This window comes from Micropterus salmoides, unplaced genomic scaffold (genome assembly GCF_014851395.1).
Source record: "Micropterus salmoides isolate LMB-PRFRI ecotype aquatic unplaced genomic scaffold, ASM1485139v1 Ms_hic_scaffold_16, whole genome shotgun sequence".
Lineage (NCBI taxonomy): Eukaryota > Metazoa > Chordata > Actinopteri > Centrarchiformes > Centrarchidae > Micropterus > Micropterus salmoides.
In genome coordinates, this window is record NW_024040707.1 from 14,386,551 (window position 1) to 14,407,245 (window position 20,695).

The 20,695-nt window shown below is 41.2% G+C and overlaps 1 protein-coding gene across 2 annotated transcripts in view; it reads right to left on the reverse strand.

Moving 5' to 3' along the window:
- grip2a (glutamate receptor interacting protein 2a) overlaps positions 1 to 20,695 on the reverse strand; it is a 32,817-nt gene that overhangs the window by 2,778 nt on the left and 9,344 nt on the right. For both annotated transcript variants that reach the window (XM_038722342.1, XM_038722343.1), the window contains exons 5-22: positions 19,152 to 19,235; positions 18,980 to 19,055; positions 18,181 to 18,326; positions 15,302 to 15,449; positions 15,037 to 15,206; positions 11,184 to 11,312; positions 10,778 to 10,939; positions 8,656 to 8,842; positions 5,780 to 5,925; positions 5,608 to 5,688; positions 5,186 to 5,249; positions 4,561 to 4,706; positions 4,228 to 4,372; positions 3,781 to 3,920; positions 3,057 to 3,239; positions 2,806 to 2,965; positions 1,430 to 1,544; positions 851 to 1,075 (exon numbers count right to left, since the gene is read on the reverse strand). In XM_038722342.1, coding sequence (XP_038578270.1) covers positions 851 to 1,075; positions 1,430 to 1,544; positions 2,806 to 2,965; positions 3,057 to 3,239; positions 3,781 to 3,920; positions 4,228 to 4,372; positions 4,561 to 4,706; positions 5,186 to 5,249; positions 5,608 to 5,688; positions 5,780 to 5,925; positions 8,656 to 8,842; positions 10,778 to 10,939; positions 11,184 to 11,312; positions 15,037 to 15,206; positions 15,302 to 15,449; positions 18,181 to 18,326; positions 18,980 to 19,055; positions 19,152 to 19,235 — 2,507 coding nt within the window. The remainder of the gene's footprint in view (positions 1 to 850; positions 1,076 to 1,429; positions 1,545 to 2,805; positions 2,966 to 3,056; positions 3,240 to 3,780; positions 3,921 to 4,227; positions 4,373 to 4,560; positions 4,707 to 5,185; positions 5,250 to 5,607; positions 5,689 to 5,779; positions 5,926 to 8,655; positions 8,843 to 10,777; positions 10,940 to 11,183; positions 11,313 to 15,036; positions 15,207 to 15,301; positions 15,450 to 18,180; positions 18,327 to 18,979; positions 19,056 to 19,151; positions 19,236 to 20,695) is intronic.

Below are 20,695 nucleotides of genomic sequence, written 5' to 3' on the forward strand. Positions count from 1 at the left end.
AGTTTTCCCAGCCACATGCCTCGGTGTGATTTGTTTCTCTCCGGATTTAGACCTACACAAGAAGGTCAGCAGGTTCAACCATAACAAGAAACAGCTTTAATGTGGGACCTGAGGTGACTTTCCATGACATCATGTAAGATGTGTAAACTCAAAACATTTTCAATTTCCACATTGCAGCTCCGTTACTGCCCCCGTTCCAGCCCAGTCGGTCACTCGGTCAAACATAGCACTGTGAGATGACACCAAACAAGACGTCTCAGGGCGTACAGAGGCTAGGGTGCAGCTGACTGATCAATCAATGCTCACATTTTGCCTAAATGTTTTAGTAACACTTTAAGACTACAGCCTGCAGTGGAATTATATAGTACATAATGGCCATTAATAAAGTACTTATTGGGTGTGCTGGTACAAGGGGTGAGGAAAAGAGGCTATGCAATAAGGGAATAAAAACTGTGTTTAAGAGGTAAGCATATATATATTTTTTTAAATTACTGAGCAATATATAACAGGGTACAGTAATACTGTTTAGGGAAAATTAGCAAAATGGGATTAAAATATAAACATAATTTGGCAAATTGTAAGGCAAAACCTTTTTTAATGTGTACTACTTCAATCTGTTTATATGTTTTAATATAGTTTTTCACACTATAATTGTAGCTGTGGATCAAAACATAAGTCTGGGACATTTATGCACCTTCATAGCTATAAAATATGTATATGTTTTTTAAATGAAAATTCTGGGGAACAGTAGTGTAGTTTTGGGCAACATGTGAATTTTTGTTGTTTGTTTTGAAAATGATTCAGACTCTAATTTTTCTACATTTCTAAAGTCATTCCCGAAGAGAGCTACCTTGTGCAGTGCCAGGGCGGTAGGGGACAAAATATCTGAGGGGTCCCCTTTGCCCCGGGATGGTACGTCTCTGGCTCCAGATGACATGTTCAGGTTGCTTTTGTTCTTAGACTCGCCATGGATTCCCTCCCTCTTAATGGGACTAATTTCAGACTGAAACACTGAGTCCTCGTTGTTCTTGGTCTCCTCTAGGTACAGACTAAGAGCGCTACCTGTCATGGATGCCTGAAAGAGCACAAAATCAGAAAGGAGATCATTAGCATCATATGTTGGGATAAGAAAAACAAAGGCTACCATATGAACAGAAACGTATAACCTCTCATGAAGTGTACACAGAGCCTGATTAGAGGCCAAGGCATTGCGCAAGAGCCTTCCTCGGTCAGTATGGCAGCAGGTGCCCAGTCTGTCTTGTCAGATTTAATAACAGATTACACACTCTGGCGATTATCATAATGCTTCATCTGGCATGGTCATTTAGGCTGACACCAGTCTATGAATACATGAGTAGGACAAAGCAGATGGAGGAGAGGAAACAGGAGAGGGAGGGGGGGGGGGGGGGGGGGTGACAGGCAGGCATACCTCCAGCTCCCTGAGAATCTCCGACTGGCCGCAGGTTTCGAGGTCCTGCAGAGCCCGGGACCAGAAGCTGTCCTCCTGGTTCAGGGTGCCATGGCAACGAGGGGGGCTGGCGTATCTATGACAATGCAGGAACCAGAACATGAGAGCAGCCCTGCAGTCTCGGAGGCCGGTGCCGCTTACAAAAAGCAGCATGGGAAATGCAGTTTTGGGGCTGCGTGCTGGAGAATCCCTTTGAAAAACTCTCAGGACCATATTGAGGGTTTACTATAAATTCTTTTATTTGTGGCAGCTCAAACGCTGAATCGTCCGCTAGATTAGATAAAGCCTTTAAAATAGTTCACTGTCACAAAAGTAACGTCACCCACAAAAAAAAAAAAAAAAAAAAAAAAAAAGGAAGCAGAAAATTGAAAGCATGTGACACAAAAGTTCAGGGGGGGAAAAAAAAAAGAAGCGTGAAGAGACATAAGGCTGATGTATCCTTGGGAGCTTTAGGTGCTTTCTGAGGAAATCTTTTTTTTCGTGTAGACAAAAGGGTGACAGAAAAAAGATGCATCTATGTGAAACACCAAAGAGCTGGTGGGCAGTTAGTAAAGCAGATGAGAGAGAGAATACCTGAGAAAGAAAGAAGAGGACAGTTTGGAAAAGCACAAAACATGAAAGCATTCAACACACAATGCCTTTGTCGATGAACCCAAAGAGGGGTAAAAGAAAATACACACAAGCTGGTATTTATTCAGTGGTGGAAAAGTACTCAGATCCGTTACTTAAGTAAAAGCACCAATGCAACAATGAGTAAGCAACATTCTGCCTTTGTGCCTGGTTTCTGTTCTGTTTGTTGTAAGGCTCCCTTCCAAGAGGGTCGCAAGATAAGTCTGAGGAGTCATGGGATGTTAAATGGGGCAAGATAGAAGACAGACTTCTCTCTTTTTTGTGAAATATTGGATTGTTGTACCTCTTTCTGCCCAGCACTTACTTAAAAGAAACAATGTAAGAAATTTAGCGAAGAAATGTCACACTGCTAACAACTTATAGCCATCTGAAACATAAGTGGTTCAATTTCAGCAATGCTTTTTTTTGGTCAAGGGTCACAAGCCAAGCAGGTTGGGAACGTTTAATCTTTGACACTGTATTTAATTTTATAAGCCTATCATGTGTTTATTTATCTGTAAAATAACTAGTAACTATACAACTGAATGTATTGGAGTAAAAATTACAATATTTCTCTCATACCTCAAAAATGTACCAAATAAATGTACTTTCCACTACTGTTTGTACACAAAAAATGAAATCAAATAATCTCTGTACTGTGAAATCAATAACACTTAAAGCTGCGCTGACATGAAACAAGATGTTGACAGGAGGGAAACTGCATTTACCCAGGTAGGTTGTCCCATTCATCCTCAGTGAATCTCCCATCATACAGCGCCGAGTGGTGGACTAGGCCTGCAGAGCTGGAACTGGTTTGGCTCCTGTGCTTTGTACGTCGCCACTCATTGGGATTAAGCAATATATCGGATGCTTTATGAAGATATGTCCCTGAAAAAACCCAAGAAAATCCACTGACCTCATTAAACGCAAGGAAAGGAAGTGGGTAATTTTTAGACAGCAAGCGTACTGTGGACCTCACCTTGGCTACCATAGCCTGCGTCAAACCCTGAGCTATCCCAAGAGCTCATTGCAGAGTCTATACTGGGCACAGTGGCAGAGTAGACCTCTGAGTGTTTACTGGTCTTCTGGGAGTCTGTCAGTTCATCTTCTGTGTCACTTAAAAACGCAGGTTCTCGGTCCCGAAGCTGCCGGCCATCAGACTCTGGGACCAAACAGTGAGTCAAATCGGCATTAAACACGAATGAAATGCACTTCCTGTCATTTTCAAAATGCAAAAATAAAACATTGCATTACCACAACTGCTTTTAAGCCTCAGAAAAGTCTAAAACCAACGCTTTTTAAAGCAGATTGAAACTCACTTGTTTCTTAATTTTACAACCATATTTTTGTGGTTTTCATTTGTTTATATTGTCCTCTTTTTCTCCCTGTGTAGCTTTTTTCTTCTCCTGAAGTGTTTTGTAACTTTTTGATTAAGTGCTATCTAGATAAAGTTTGCTTTATTGCTATGAGATCAAGAGGGGAACAGCGTGCAGTCTGAACGAAACTGAACATTGGCTCAATTGGGCGGTTCTTTCCACAGGAGAACTGACAAGCTGATTAAAGGAAGTGACTGAAGGGGGGGGAACACAAACAAACATTTGGAGAAAAAAAAAAGTCTCCTGAATGCTAATGTTGTATCATAATGCAACCCTGTTATGAATCCATCTGTCCTTATTAAAAAACAAAACAAAAAACTAACATACGGTCGGCTTGCTTTTTGATCTTGAGGGTGACGGACTCCCCGGCCATCTGCAGGAGATGGATGGCCTCGCTCAATGGCTTTCCTTTCAGACTGACCCCATTGATGGCCAAGACTCGGTCCCCTATGTGGATGGCCCCGGTTCTGCAGGGTTAGGAGAGCAGAGGAGACACAGATACGAGAGTATACCAGACAGTACCAGCAGGCGGGCCAGGAAACATGTCAGGCTGCCAGTGCGCCGACTGAGACAGAAACAAAGAGGCTACTTGTTACAGAAAAAGACGAGACAGCCATTGTTTATTGTCTTGTTCATTTAAAAAAATAAAAAATAAAAAATTCCAAAAGGGCCCACTACAGATTTGACTTGCCTCAGCCTAATGCAAGTACCATCTCCTCAAATAATTATCTTGACACCCGGGTTGTCATTCCTCACCCTCTGCTCTCCTCTCACCTTTCTGCCAGGCCTTTTTTGGTGAGGCCAGAAATGACGATGGGGTCAAAGGGCTCCTCTGTGCCAGAAATCGTGATGCCCAGTGGTCCGTTATATCTCTTCAGCTCAACTGTGTAGATTATAGAGCCGGACATCTCCAACTCATCTACAGTACACAGGGGAAACGGACACCATGCACTCGAGATCATTTAGAAGTAAACTCTGTGACGATAGAACTTTATGATAAAATATGTAAAACTATTTGTGCAAATGGACAATTAATAACTGGTTACTTTTCACAACCGCGCATACAGAGGATCTATTTCTTTGCTGTTCTTAAGGGAATTAATGTACCAATGTTGTCCTCATCTTTCTGGATTCGAAGTTTAACCATGTCCTCGGCCTGCTGCAGGACGTGCATGGCGTCCTCCATGGTGCAGTTCTCCAGACGCACGCTGTCTATGGCCAGCAGCCTGTCTCCAGGCTCTAGAGTGCCTGTTCTACCGGACACAAGAGCAAGAGGATCACAATTATTAACTGGGACCAGGGAGCTGCTCCCACTGACTCAGTATGAGAATCCTATTAGCCCAGTGCCTCAGTGGGATCCTTGAGGGTGACTGTAACCTCACCCTCAACCTTATCAACATGAGCCCTTCTGAAATGTAGCTGCTCTGCCCTACTGATCCAGTTTTGTTAACCCAATCCAATTAGGCTTGTATTACATACATGTATTACGTGGGTTTACAAAATCATTTTATTTTGTTTATGAATAATCCCACCCAAGCCTCGAAAACCTAGTTCACCCTGCACTGTACAGTGTAGAGAAATAATGTCTCTAATGTGACCTGCGCTAGAACTGACAGACTTAAATTGTTTTTTGTATTTACACAAGATTGATATGACTTAGTGCCATGAGAGCTGGAACAATAAAATGTTCAGCAGTGACATTATTAGCTCTATCTGATAAAACAAAACATACCTGTGGGCTATGCTTCCTTTTCTGATGTCAGAGATGATCAGGGGCTTGCCAGGTTTCTTACTTGCTGGTGTAAGAGAAAAACAAAAGTGAAAAGCTATTTTTATTTGAGGATGCACGATATGAGGATACAACTGTATTCAACATTTTAAAAATCACTCAGCTTCCTCTTATTGTTTTACTAATCAATCTTGGCTTCCTGTTTATGTTTTTCAGAGCTAGTTAGAGCAGAAAGGACGATGATGAATGCTGGCACAGGCCAATATTATTCAGCGATAATGAGGTATGTGCCCTCATGGTTTTGCAAGCCTGAGTTTTATGGATCACAGAACATTGATTCAAAGGAGAGTTACTGTGTGCAAGGCAGTGAAGTATTATTGAGCAACACTGCCCCCTGCTGTAGTTCTTGTCTCTAACAAACTCACCGCTGATGGTGATGCCCAGCTCCACTCCTCGCCTCTTAGGTAGTTTAACGTGGAAGGTGCCACTGCTCGGAACCACCGACTCTAATTGGGATTTAAAGTAAATATAAATGTAAGCAGGAAGGCACAAATACACAAGATCTCACAATAAGAAATGATCTTCACAGTGTGATACCTGCAACATCAAACTCAATCTCCACTGTGACCTTATTGGCCAGAGCGGAGTCTCTGAGCAGCTGATGGGCTTCCTCCAAAGTGCCATCTTCAGTCGGGATTCCATTAATGGACAACAGCCTGTCCCCAACCTGCAGCAGCCCACACCTTTACAAACAACACCACATACACAAAAAGCATTTCAGTGGAAAGACAAATGATTAACACAGTATGTTGATTTTTGCCACTCCAATCAATCTGTTGTTTCCATGAAAAATTACCATCACAAGGTATGCTTTATTAATTCAGGAGCTCTCATTAAAAATCAAGATCTTTCATAAGTGAGACATGGGAACAAACTACATATTTACAATTGGTTGCCACTTAATTAGGTAAACCTAGATAAAACTAACAGTCTAATGCAATAGTCCTGTAATAAATCTTACATTCATGAAGGTTATAAAGGTTCAAAATATTTTAAGGAGGTGTTGATTAAATTTTAAGATCAGTTTGGAGGCCGCAGTTTGTGGTGCTATTGAACGGTGTTGCGTTATAAAGAGAGGTGTTTCGGTTACTTAGCCCATACCATCGTTGATATAAATGGAGTGGACAAAATAAAGCAAACACCTGTCGGGGTTGAAAGTTCAGCCACACACACTAATTGAAAAAGTTACAAATATCAGCAAGTAGAACTTTAAAGTCCTCAGAGGAATGAGTGTAACTAACTTCTTATTTGATCTATTAACTTTCTGTTGAACAACAAATCGATTAATCTGCTAATGGTTTCAGTATAGCCACAATAGTATCAGCAAAGCTGGAGTTCTGCGCTAAGTGAACTGATTCTGATGAGTGACACATTCTGCCTGTGTGGCACCAAGTCACACAGGCTAAATGCTGTTTAAAATGCCATCTATAAAATGATATAGCCCCTAGGCTTGACACAAACACACTGACCTTACTTGAAAAATCACCTCAGCAAGCAAGCGCGCACACAGAAAAAAAAAAAGGAAAAAATACACATCACACATTTAATCAGACCTCTAATTGCAAGGGCAAACACCGAAGCACTGTCAACTGATATTAATTCACTAACCACCGCTGCTCATTAACCTTGTGTGGAGGCTGAGACACCAACATCACAGTCGGATGCTGTATTTGAGTCACTCCTGTCCAACTGCTGCTGGACTAATCGTGTTACAAGACCCAGGGGAGATGGCCCTGCACTGTCGACACAGACACCATCATTAATCTTGCAAGACAGGGACACATACAACACACTGGCCCGATTGGAGCTGTGTTTTAATTGGTCTGCAAAACGTAGACTTGATCAATAGGCTACTACATACCAAAATAGGGGGCTTGCCACAATTAAAAACAAACACTGGCTGCATCAATGCCTCATGCATAATGTATCATATGTTCTACCAGAGATGACTGCTCCTTTAAATTAAGTCAGAGACACTCAAGAATAGCTGAGAAAATCTGTTGACCTCATGACATTTTGGGCTGTGACCTCACTCACTAGGGAAATAAACCATTACCACAGCAAGTGTTGACAAGCACTAAGACCTTTTTGGCTTGTGACTCTAAAACAAAGCAATAACTACTTGACTGTATTGTTAAGTTATATAGTATGTCTACCAGTTGTGACAAGTTCAACCAAAACCTTTTTTCCTTATTTGAATAACTTTTAAAGATGTAGAAAAAACAAGATAAGTCTTCAATGCCAGCGCCTTTGCTTTGAGATAATGCCAAAGTTATCATGCTAACAATGGTAATGTTGCTGCTGATGTTTAGCAGGTATCATGTTTACCATGTTCACTATCAAAGTTTTGTACGGTAGCATGCTAACATTGACAAATTAGCATTAAACACAAAGCTGAGGTTGACGGAAATGTCAGTTTCGAGGGTATTTGGCAATAAACCAGAGTACTGAACAAATTACAAATGTATTACAATTGATTCTGCGGTGGACATGAATGTGTGAAGCAAATTTCTTGAAAATCCATTCAAAAGTTGTTGAGACATGATACTCAAAACCAGACATTTCAATGTTGTGGTGGAGCTAGACAAAAAGTCAGGGGATCATTAGGATTCATCTTCTGCAGATCATGAATGTCCATACAAGCTTTCCCAGCAATCCAGCCAATAGTTGGTGGACCAACCACCTGACATTGCCATCCCTTGAGCCACGCCACTAGTGCTGCTAATAAAAAGTAAAGAATAGATGAAAGTCTGAAAAAAATAAAATTATACACACACACACACACACACACACACACTTTTTTTGACACTACCAACCATCAACCTCAGTACAATGGGTGCTAGGGCCTTCTCCTATGCTTCACTCAAACTCTGGAACTCTCTCCCCCCACACATACGTACAATGGACTCTATTACAAAACTTTAAAACTGCGCTCAAAACTCATCACTCTCACTCTTTTTTAACTAGCATACTCACTGTAATAATGTACAACACCGATTCTCATTTTGACTGTTGATGTTTTAAATTTTACCCCCCCCTTTTCGTTTTTTGCTATTTTTATGATGCTATGTACTTTTGCTTCTTGTTGTAAGGTGGCCTTGAATGCCATGAAAGGCACCATCAAATAAAATATATTATGATATTACAGTGTTTTTTTCCTGTATTTATTCATCTTGTGACCCTCAAATGTACCTTGGGACCCTGTCTGTGGGTCCCAGCCCCCAATTTGGGAACCACTGCAACAATGTAGTTGCAATGAGCTTGCCTTCAGTTGAAATAAATTGAAAAATTGAGATAGAAGGCTAAAATTAGCCTCCCCCCAACGTGGCTGCATGATTAGCACTGGGGCTGTCTAGTTCAAGGTGACTCCCTATATGATATTTGTTTACTCGTTAGGTGTCCCAGCGCGTTACCTCTCAGCTGGGCTGTCAGGCTCAATGAAGCGGATGACTGGGGGAGCGGAGAGGGTTTCTGTGGCAAAGACACCCCCCTGCAGCTGGATCCCAAAACCTGTGAGCGGATCCCCCCTCAGGACGACCTCACTTGTTTCCACATGAAAAACCTGCCCCCCTGGGCCCACAGAACTGGACGCCAGAGACACTGAGGGAAAGGAGAGGGAGAGAAAGGGACACAGAGATTTTAGTGGTGAAGTGGCACATAAATGGAGCAAGAGAGGGACTGTGGGAGACCAAAAAAATGGAGGGTAAGGGGAAGAGACATGCACCCACAGAGACGACATGGGAACAGAAAGGGAATGAGTCACTTAGAGTTTATGTCAGTCACGTTCACGTCAGTGATCAGTCAAATCTGTTCACACACTGAGGGGGCAAAAACCAGAGGGAAAGGTGTTTTCAACAGCACTGCAAAACATTTTTAAAGGGTCTGTTCACCTAAATAAAAAAGAAAAATCTGCATATTTGTCACCTCTTAACCTCTAATGGTATATATAGCCCTGCAGTAATTACACTGAACAAAATTATAAACGCAACACTTGTTTTTGCCCCCATTCATCATGAGCTGAACTCAAATATCTAAGACTTTCTCTATGTACACAAAATGTCTATTTCTCTCAAATATTGTTCACAAATCTGTCAAAATCTGTATTGTTAGCACTTCTCCTTCGCCGAGATAATCCATCCACCTCACAGCTGTGCCATATCAAGATGCTGATCAGACAGCATGGGTATTGCACAGGTGTGCCTTAGGTTGGCCACAAAAAAAAGGCCACTCAAAAGTGTGTAGTTTTGCTGTATTGGCGGGGGTCCGGAAACCAGTCAGTATCTGGTGCGACCACCATTTGCCTCACGGTCTTGGAGGTGAAGATGCTGGATGTGGAGGTCCTGGGCTGGTGTAGTTACACGTGGTCTGCAGTTGTGAGGCCGGTTGGATGTACTGCTAAGTTGTCTGAAACACCTTTGGAGACTTATGGTAGAGGAATGAACATTCAATTCATGGGCAACACCTCTGGTGGACATTCCTGCAGTCAGCATGCCAATTGCGCGCTCCCTCAAAACTTGCGCCATCTGTGGCACATTTTCGAGTGGCCTTTTATTGTGGCCAGCCTAGGGCACACCTGTGCAATACCCATGCTGTCTGATCGGCATCTTGATATGGCACACCTGTGAGGTGGATGGATTATCTCGGCAAAGGAGAAGTGCTCACTAACACAGATTGACAGATTTGTGAACAATGAGAGAAATAGGCCTTGTGTACATAAAGTCTTAGATCTTTGAGTTCAGCTCATGATGAATGGGGGCAAAAACAAAAGTGTTGCGTTTATAATTTTGTTCAGTATAGTTTTGCAGGTATTTGGTTGGTCAAAATATAAGAAACATTGAAATTTTCACCTGACGATGGTGATAGGTTATTAAAATGACTGATTCATCACCAAATTTCACGGCAGTCCATCCAATAGTTGAGATTACTAAACTCACAAATCTTGTTGCGTTTTCAAATAAACTAAACTTTCTACTAAACAAATAGTCCCTATAAAACTATGTCTGACAGTGATAGTGAGGTCTGTGGAGTATCACTACACACACCTATATACTATGTTTGCATAAATTTATTGTAGTATTTGGCTCTCAGAACTGTCTGGAAAGACATGTTCAAAGCTGTTCCATTCACCCCCATTGCATTACGTTAGAGGCAGATATCTTGTAGATTGTATAGTTGCCAGTTAATTAGGTAAACCTAACCAAACTTATGCAATCTAATACAGTCTTGCAATAAATACTGCCTTCATAAAGATTATAATTATTATTAGAGAGGAGTTGATTCGACTGTATGTTCATTTTGGAGGCTACAGTCTGTGATGCTGTTTGTTGCACTGCATTATACAGGTGTTCTGTTATTTAGCCCACCCTCACTGATAAATGGAGCAGACAAACCAATAGTCAGTATAACACAAATAAGCCCTCAAATACTAAATAATAATAAAGTTGAATCAACACCTCTCTAAAACAGGTTAAGAGACAGCATACCCGACCCTTTAAGGAGGAAAAAAAATAGGAAGACACAGGCGGTTTGTCATACGTGAGCTCTTGTGGTCCTTCTTCCTGTTCCTCTTCTTGCCAGTTGAGCTGCGAGGGCTGTTGGGAGCCATCGGAGGGATGGGGCAGGGCAGCGTGTTGCTACCCTGGCTGCTAAAGCCTGAGGTGGCTGTGGAGGAAGGGGAGAAGCCACCACTCACCAGAGCTGAAAGGAGACATAGCACTGCACGTATCAAAGGCTGGTAGAGTTAGAGCAAACCACATCAGCCATGGCATTTTATTCACATCCACGGCAGCAGCATACGCTTGTGGGAACATGCAACAAAAGAAAGAAATTTGGTAACAGTGTTAGAGTAAACCTCTTGGAAAAGATTTAACAAAAGTGCTGAGGAATAGGCTCCTGCTATGGTGTCTCGCCAGCAGCAGTGCTGTCACAAGTGATAACTTACATTTGCAGTGGTCCTGCTGGTTGTGTGGGTGGCTTGGGCTGCTCCATGTCTTGCCGTGGCTGGCATGTGGGGGATGGCAGTAGTTGCTGCTTTGGTCCCAGTGATGATGGTTGCTCTTCTGCACTTTTACTGCAGCAACACAGAGACAAACATTTGCATTAAGTAAACCAGGTCCACTCCTCTGATGTGCACTTTTCTAATTTTACCCATGAAATTACACTTTTATTTCCATGTCTAAATTTGTACCAGACCACACAGTGCCTGGGGGATAATTCACAGCAGAGTAATTGATACTTAATGTTTTCGTCATGGTACACCAGATTAAATCCTGTGGTTTTAATGTATTTTGAAGAGCATCTGAGAATCAGTTAGACACACGGAGCTGAATGGGAAGTGGTAAAGAAAAACAAATTCTTACTTTTACTAGTAAGCTTCCAAAAAGCTAAGTGCAAACTGGAGATCATTTTAAAAATTTAACTTTCAAAAGAGCCCAAAGGTGCAAAAACAGCCCGAATAAGTTGACCGCTGGGCATGATGTTGTTGTGTTCAGCAGGAAGCGATGCTGGCTGTTAGGAGGCATGTGGCTTGACCTTGATTAGGCACAGCTGAAAGCTTGATTGCTGATGATGCAGGGTGTCTGTTTCTGCATCTGACTGACAGACAGTTTGGTCTACATGTGCTTTAATCTAATCCTGTGTGATAATATTCCCGCCGCTTTGAACGAAATGGAGAGCACAGATTGTTGTTAATTCTGAAAGCCATCCTATCCCTCGTGTCAAAGCCTGTATAACACAGTGCATTCAGTCAAATAGCATCTGTGAAGCATTCAAAGGGAAACAACTGACCTCATGTATGACACACAACTCAATAATTTACTTTCCTTCACAGATTCGTGCAGCTAAAATTGTCACTGAGAGTAACATGTGACAGTGATTCTTGCTGCTTCATTTGCAGGGGTCTAATCTCTGACAGTTTGCTCACATGGATGGAGGATTTGCTGGAAACATGGATGTACGCTGTAGCGCCTGGGACGTTTGCCATATTCAGGCAACCTGGTTAAATCCCACTGTATGTAATCAGAATACACACAGGAGAACCTCTGGCCCTTTTCAGAGAGAACCAAGTTCTATCAGACTCAATCAAACCTGTAAAGCTTTGGCTCTCGCTGCTTATGCTAAGCTCACCTAGGGGAAGCTCTCCCAGAAATGGTGTTTTCAATCTACGCTGTTAGAAAGAAACATTAACTCCTAATCTCTAAGTGGCCATATCAGTCTTATTAAATCCCCAGAGGAGATTAGAAAAATTGCATCTTATAATCACGCTTTATCCCGGGGGGGAGGAGAAGTGCAGCAGCTGTAAAAAATATAGTTTTATCACAACGTCATGGCACCTTATTCAAGAAGTGACTCATTATTAGTTAGAAATTTCAGAAGACACATGCCTGTAATTTCACAGAGAAGTGATACCTGTGTTGCACTTTCAGTTGAGACATTTCAATGGTCAACAGGAGTCAAAGCAGGTCAAATATTGCACTGAGTAGTCTTGGGAAGCATTCATTTGTAGGACTTCTTCAGAGGATTTAATAACAAATCAGTAAATAAAGATAAAAGATAGATGGAGCTGGAGACTGGACCGGACAAAAATGGACCACAGACATGGGAAAATTGTAGAAGAAAGGATTCAGCAACCACCAGAGAAGATTAAACTCCAGCTTATTTCCATTTGTCATGTTCTCTGATTCGTCCCATGCTCACATGTTAAGGAGCTCCTGCAGCAGCTGACCTAGAAATAAGTCTGCAGAACACCGCGTGAACATGATCTCTGACAGAGAAAGTGTGTGCAAGTGAGTCGCTTGTTGGTATGCATAAGAGGCCGAGTGTGTACCCTAAGGCAGAGGGATTGTGGCCGGCAGCATGTGCACACATGCACGCACGCACGCACGCACACACACACACACATGCTGATTCCCAGCACATGGAAGAAGGCAGCTTTGACGCTGCCAAGCTCTTTACAGCTGTAGGTAAAATTGCTAAGAACAGAGCATTCACAACATGTACATATTGTGAGGACTATGTGTTGAATTCCAGCCTGTGTACTGTATATTCTCCACAATGTACACACAGAACTACCCCACAATATTTATATATAGTGCTGAAACAATGAGCTTCTGAATCCTTTGCATTGCCCTACACAATTGCATTTTTGCTCTCAAGTGTGTATAAAATTTAATTTTAGTTTGCCATAAAATTGTGATATATGTTCAGATTTTTTATATAGGCTATGGAAAAAGTGCATAGCCCACCTGCACATTGGACCAATAGAAACATATTTTAATACCACATCAACAGTGTCAAAATACTTCATTACAAGTAAAAGTACTGCATACAAAATCCTACTCAAGCAAAAGTATAGAAGTATTATAAGTTAAATACACTTTAAAGTATCAAGAGTAAAAGTACTTATTCTGTGGTAAATGTCTCCTTGGACTGATATAATGTTATATACAGGAGCCTCCAAAGGGTCACAAGACAAACCAAAGGGGTCATGAGATGATTCATAGGAAAAAAACAACAAAGATCTGCTACACAAGTATTCATTTTTACAACTTCTCGAATATTTGCTTTTGTGTGAAAGATTGGACAATGTGACCTCTTTTGGCTTCAAACTGTTATTTATGAATGCTTGTGAGAAGTTTAAAGGTGAAACGTCTCTTTGGTGGAACTGCTAACAACTGATGAGCCATCTGAAATGTGACAAGGGGCCCAGACCAGACAGTTGTTTTGTAAAGGGTACAGGCCTAAAGGTCGGAAACCACTGGTTCTGGTTTAATCTTTAATGATGTGTTGTATTTTAAAAGCTTATCACGTCAGGGCTGGTGCAACTGATCGATGTAATCGATTACGGAAATTATTTCTTTGCCCCACACTGAGGCAAAAATGCATTTGCCTTTGATTATCTTACTGCACATCACTCCAGAGATTAAATAAATCCATGTCAGAACCATTTTAAGTTTTAAGTCAAGTACTTAGTAGTAAAAATACTGATTCTCTAGTTGAGGGAAAGGGTTGACATAAAGTGATTAAATTAATCTGTGTCACAGCAGTCCTTTTGAATTTGAGGTTCAGTATTTTTCTGATTAGGCATCTTTTAAAATACACTACTATTATCATTATTCTCTCTTTTTCATGATGAGGATTGAATAGAAACTTGAATATTATGGTATATCTTACCTTATATTAGGTATTAAAGGTTTTGACATTTTTTTTAAATTTATTTTTTAATAACTGTTGTTGTTAATGAATATATTATTCATGTAATATATAGCATCATATGTGACTAGTAACTAGATACTTTACAGTGGAGTAAAATTTAACATAAAATGGGGATACTAAAGTAATGTACCCAAAAAAAAATATTATTTTTACGCTTACTCCAATCATTATTGTTATTATTATCATTATTATTAATGCACACTAGATTTTTAATAATATATAATAAATAAAACCTTTAAATCCTTTCATAGTTTATCCACAGAAAATTAATCTGTATATATTTATATACACATGATATATACTGTAGATGGATTAATTGTTTAAATGCCAAACATGCACTGATTCCAGCTTCTCAAATGTGAAGATTTGCTGTTTTCTCTGTTGTATGTATTGTAAGTTGGATAACTTTGGGTTTGTGATGGTGACAGGCAATTAGATAACCTCGCTTGGGCTCTGTGCACTTGTAATGGCTATTTCACATCATTTTCTGACATGAAAATATAATTTCCTAATTCGCTGCGGATTCCCACATCTGTCTGATTTCTTTTTCTGTTGCAATGTCTCACAGAGATTTGTCATACCGGTGTCTTGGGGCCTGACAGGAAGTCTGCTCTGACTGGCTGGGAGAATCTCCAGTTTTACAACATCAGAGGTGCTGGAAAGTAGCTGCGTGGCCTCCATCAGGGAGCAGTGCTCTGTGCCAGTCCCATCTATAGATAGGAGGATGTCACCTGCATGCAGCGCTCCACACCTGAGAGAGTGAGACAGAGGCACATTGTGTCAGGAAGGCTTTTGTTTGATTGGAAAGTATCTGTGGAGTGGTGTAAAGTAAGGGGTTGGTTTCACCTTTCCACCACACTGGCTGCCTTTATCTTGTCAATAATAATAACTTGTTTACTCCTGTATATTGTTGTGGTGAGGCTGATCCCCAGGCTGGCCGAGAGACCTTTCACTATCTCCACCAGCAGAGGGCCTGAGGCTTGCTGCACAGCCTCTGAAACAGATAATACACAGAGATATAATGGAGGCATGAAAAGCCAAAAATACAATATACAGTATGTCTGGTACAATCTTAACCAACAGTGAAAAGACCCCAAGGAGGTCACAGATTTACATTGTTAACTAGCTCAAACTAAAAAAATCAGGTTTGCTTTTTACAGTTCTAAGATACATTTGTGCTCTAATTTTGACAGCTCTGACTGGTTCAGTAAGAAGGCAGGAGGTCTGAATCCTAAACTCCCACATGCAGAGAGAGGTAATGTGTGTCAACTGTCCTTGGTGACCTGCCCTATTTTGCACAGAGCAGCACAGAGTTTGTGATCTTAGTGAGAATTAGCCACCATGACCAAATGGAGGTTATAATCTGTGGTGAGTTACGGTCCTCAGTGGCGTATTTTACTACTTTTTGACCCAGTGTTGAGGATATTTTAAACTCAAAATAGATTTTATTTGCTCTGCACACTCACAGTCAGACTGACATGTGCTTGGGGTTATTTCTACATTCATTCAAAATTAACTGAAGAAACATTATTAACCCTGTATTGCCAAAGCTGATAATACTGATATGTGCTGTTTTCTGTCCTAGATTCCATCAACGATTCACTTAAAGAAGCATTTAACTGACATTCAGTTTAGTAGTCACAAGGAGTATAACTCAGGCTGTGAAAACAGTTCTTTAATGTTTGCTGTGGCTCTGGAGAAGCATTTCATTTTTTGCAAGTCTGAGAAAATAACCCAGATGATGTCATAGTGATGTCATCAGGGTTATCTTGTTCCTGGGCATGGCGACCACACATTTATAACAGAAAGTCGACATCACAAACTGACAGGGCTGGACTGAGACAAAAAATTGGCCCTGGCATTCTTGGCCCAGGTGGCCCATCAAAATCGGTCGGACACCCCTCACCAATATACCATGTAATATACCATAAACCATGGCCCTGTCACAGTCACTTTGTCACTTTGCTCCACTGTCACATGCCTCCTCCTCTGCCTGGCAGTGGCCACTCTCTCCTTTACTCCTTCAAGTAGGCTACCTGTGCACTAGTCTACATCGGGTAGTAGGCCTACTGCAGAGGATGTTATTGGTTATTTTCGCACATTTGGCGGCAACCTTCTGAAGACTATTTTTTGGCCCACAATGCAAGAAACAGAGGCCACAGGGAGGAGGGGGTGGGGGCCAGTAAGAGATGTGATTGGGCTAGCCCAGTGTCAGTATAGAAAATTACCCAATAGGCAGTTGTCCCTGCTCTATGGCCCGGTCGTTGGCCCATTTTTAAACAGTTAAAGAGGTGGTATTATACTTTTGCCTTTTTCTCCCTCCTTTATTGAGTTATATATCTTTTTTGTGCATGTAATAGGTTTGCAAAGTGAAAAAGCCCAAAGTCCACCCCAAAGGGAGTTCCCATCTCCCACAGAAAACTCTGCTCTGAACTGCCTGTTTGTAGTCCAGCCGTTTCCCTTTCATCCCTGTGATGACACAGGGATAAAAGCAAAATGCGTGTCATATAATGCTCGCCAAGCCGCTAGTCCGACAGGCCCTCAAAAACACTGGTGGAAAAACACTGAGCTGCAGCACACACCTCTCATCTCCCTTCCAAACACTAGTTACCCTCCAGGCAGTCAATGGACACAAAGTTATTACTGTGATGTAGAGACAGAGCTCAGTTAAAACGTTACGGATGAAAGATACTTTTGTTACAGATTAATAACTCACCACTCTGAAACTCTTGCTCCAGGCCATGTTGCTAAGCTGGTAAGGGGAAATGCTGAACCAAAGCCATGTTTACCGGCTTCTCACTGACCCGCCCTTCTCTGCTTCTGATTGGCTAGTAGTCCTTAACTATGAACTGCTCATGTGCAACTCCTAACAAAGATCATGTAGAGGCCAGATGTATCACTCCATAGCTAAAACGAAGCCTTCAACACAGGGTGAAAAGAGGAGCTGCAGCAATGTGCTGTATGACAAAAATATGTTGTTTTTTGAAAATTAAACCATGTAAACCTGTTCTGGTACAACCCCTAAATAAGATTATGAACCTGAAACTAGTCCACCCCTGCAAACTGGAGATGTGAGTTTGAAAGACAGTGTTCACCAGGCTGAGAAGTTCGAATAAAAAGACACTGATAGGTTGCATTATGGGAGATGTAGGATCACGTTTTTGAAGTCAGGACATCTTGGCCTCTGCTGCTTTGATTCTCACCATTCTATTGGTAATCTGTCTCTTGTGAATCCCTCAACTTTGTAGTAGTGCAAAACTAAATCACTGGAGTGCCACTTGGATAGACCGCTTAGAAAGTTTGTCACCTTGTCCCCTTAAGTATCTAGCATCATCAGGGATTCTGGTAATACCATAAAATGTCTAACCTTGTTTTATTGAGGTCATGTTAAAAAAATCCTTGTTAACAAAGCTAAGTGTGTCCCTGAAAGTTGTCCAGGGTGGCATACTCTGCCTGAACAATAAAGTCAAGTAATGTAATGACTCTGCTCTAATTCAGGGGAGGAGAGAGACCCACACATTATGATAAAACAGCGAATATCACCCATCTACCCTGTCCCTGTTGAGGTGTGCTCTCGGGCCTGTGTGACTCTCATGGTGGCGTCTCCAGCACAGACAGTCACTCACATCTGCACAGCCAAACGGCCACATTATTTACCCTCAGAGCAACGCTGCCCTACCATGCCTCCACATATTCCCTGCGTGTGTGTGTGTGTGTGTGCTCACCCATGACAGAGACGTCATACTCAATCAAGAACAGAGCTTCCTGGCTGCTCTGCATCAGCATGGTCAGAGCGTCAGCGTGCTTCTCTCTGTTTAAAGGCATACCGTCTATGCTCAATACTCGATCTCCGGCCTTCAAAGTTCCCTCTCTGGAGAAACACAGAAGAGAGAGAGAGGAAATAAAAAATCCAACATAGGCGACCAGCACAAGATGCTCACACAAGCGTTTATGCACCGGTCACAGTAAATCATTAAACAGTTCCACATGAGTTTTCCCTCTCAGGAGAGATGAAGGATAAACGAGATAAACGGCCATAAAGTCTTTGATGGCAAATTACGTTTGCTCCGCTGTTTTGGTGCTCTCTGATTTCATGGGGAAAAGTGCAATGTTGCACTAGCCTCGAGATGAGCTGTGCCCTTTCTGCTTTGAAGAGAACGCTATATGTGTCAGAGCCACAATTTCATGCAGTGGCCTGAGCACAGACTGATGCAAAAGAAATAACATGCACATGAAAACAATGTGGATTTAAAATCATTCAGCAGCGTAATTCTTAAGAATCTAATTCCATATGGGTAATAGATAAATATTTTTAGTGTGGAGGCACTAAGGCAATTAGTAAAGCACATATCCGTTGAGCCATAAAAGCACAAACTATTGAACCACGCATGCATGCACGCACGCACACATATAATATTTGAATAGGCCCATTCTTGCACACTGAAGACATAAGACACATACCAGAGACATAAATAGCAACACTTGTATATACACAAACACTGCCTCATCTATCCATGTCCTCACCTGTCGGCCGGACCGCCTGGCCTGACATATGTAACCACCAGAGGACGAGACCTGCGCCAGTCCTCGTGGAAGCCTCCTAAAGAAATAAAACGCATAGAATAAATCAGTGCAAAAAGCTAAAGCTAATAATTTCTTACTGAAGGATTTACACAAAAACATCCCGTCCACCTACCTCTCATGACAAACCCAAAGCTGTTTCCCTCCTTGTGTAAACACACATCTATGGTTTTGGTTATGACTCCTGAGGGGTTCTGGACTAAGATTAGAGAGGAAAGGACAGAAAAGTGTTACTACAATCCTTTAAGGCTAAACATAAAATAAATTGTTGCAATGTAAAAAGCTTTCACAATAGTTCGATATATGTTTAATTAATCTCAGTGGGGAAATTCATTCTCATTGACCCATACTAATGATTTAAGAGAAGTGAGCAGCTGCAGCACAGCGCCCGGGGACCTTGACCAAGGAAACATAATTATATCATCAATATTGATTTGGTGATTAGAATTTTGGAAGAGTCTACCGTAGATGTTGAGGTTAAATAAGCAGTTGGTTAGTCTAGGTTATAACTGTTTTTTCAACACAATTTTAATACTTCATTGTGAAGATGGAATGCTTTACTTTTCAACCACATCTTGCTCAGTTTAAACCTAGACATCTAGAAATATTTTCACCTGCAATTCAACAAATCAGTCCTTGCTGGGAGATGAATTTTTATTCCTAAAAATACATGTATTTTGCTGTGAGAGGAACACCCGAAGAATAGAAAAAAACAGTGTAACATTGTACATAGAAGTAAGGGATTATGAGATGCTTAAATTTGAAGATTTAGTTTTACCACTTGGAGCCTCAACTGATAATCTTGTTTCCATTAACTGTGGAATTTTAAAATAATTTTATTTTTAAGAGCACCCCATTGAGATTCAATGGATGCTCTGATTTATGGATTCCATTTACACAAATCTATCTAAAAGTTAACAGTTAATAAAGAAGAAAATACAAGTTAGATGATTACCTTACACCATCTTAACTTACATCCATTTCACTTGCAGTTTGAAACCTTTTTTTATTAGAAATGTATTTCATGTAAGGTTGGTAAAAGGTTCCAATTTGAGGAAGCTCTGTATAGAACTGTATCTTTCAAATATATTTGTTTGAGGTCTTGGAAGACATAACCAACCCACCTGTTTTTACCTGAGAAGAATACCAATAAACAGCGGGATACTCAGATGAAGTCTGGTTTTGACAGGCAGCCAAGATCATTTGAAATGCATTTTGTAGATACTTATGCATTGTAATATAAACAGTTTACAGCTAGTCTAGTAGCCCTATTTTGGAGTAACTGCAACTTTTATACATCCTTCTTTGTGGCTGTGGACCAATCAGCAGAACAGTGTTCAAGGTGGGTTAGAACCACATATAATAAATATATATAACTATGTTCACAACATCTGGAGGAACATAGCAAGAACACTTCCAGCTGATGCTTATGCATCTCCCAATTTTCTTATCATCAGTGGGCTAAGATCAAGCGAGATGCTGGTTCAAAGTGATAACCAACAGCCTGGTTTCTTTAACTTGCTCCAAGGAGGCACACACTACAACGCCAAGATCAAAAAGTGGCTGATGTTATGCCACTCTTGTACCAGTTGCTGTTGTTCTGCCGGTTTATGGCATGGTATGTCACTAATGTTCTATTGTCATATATCACTTCTCATC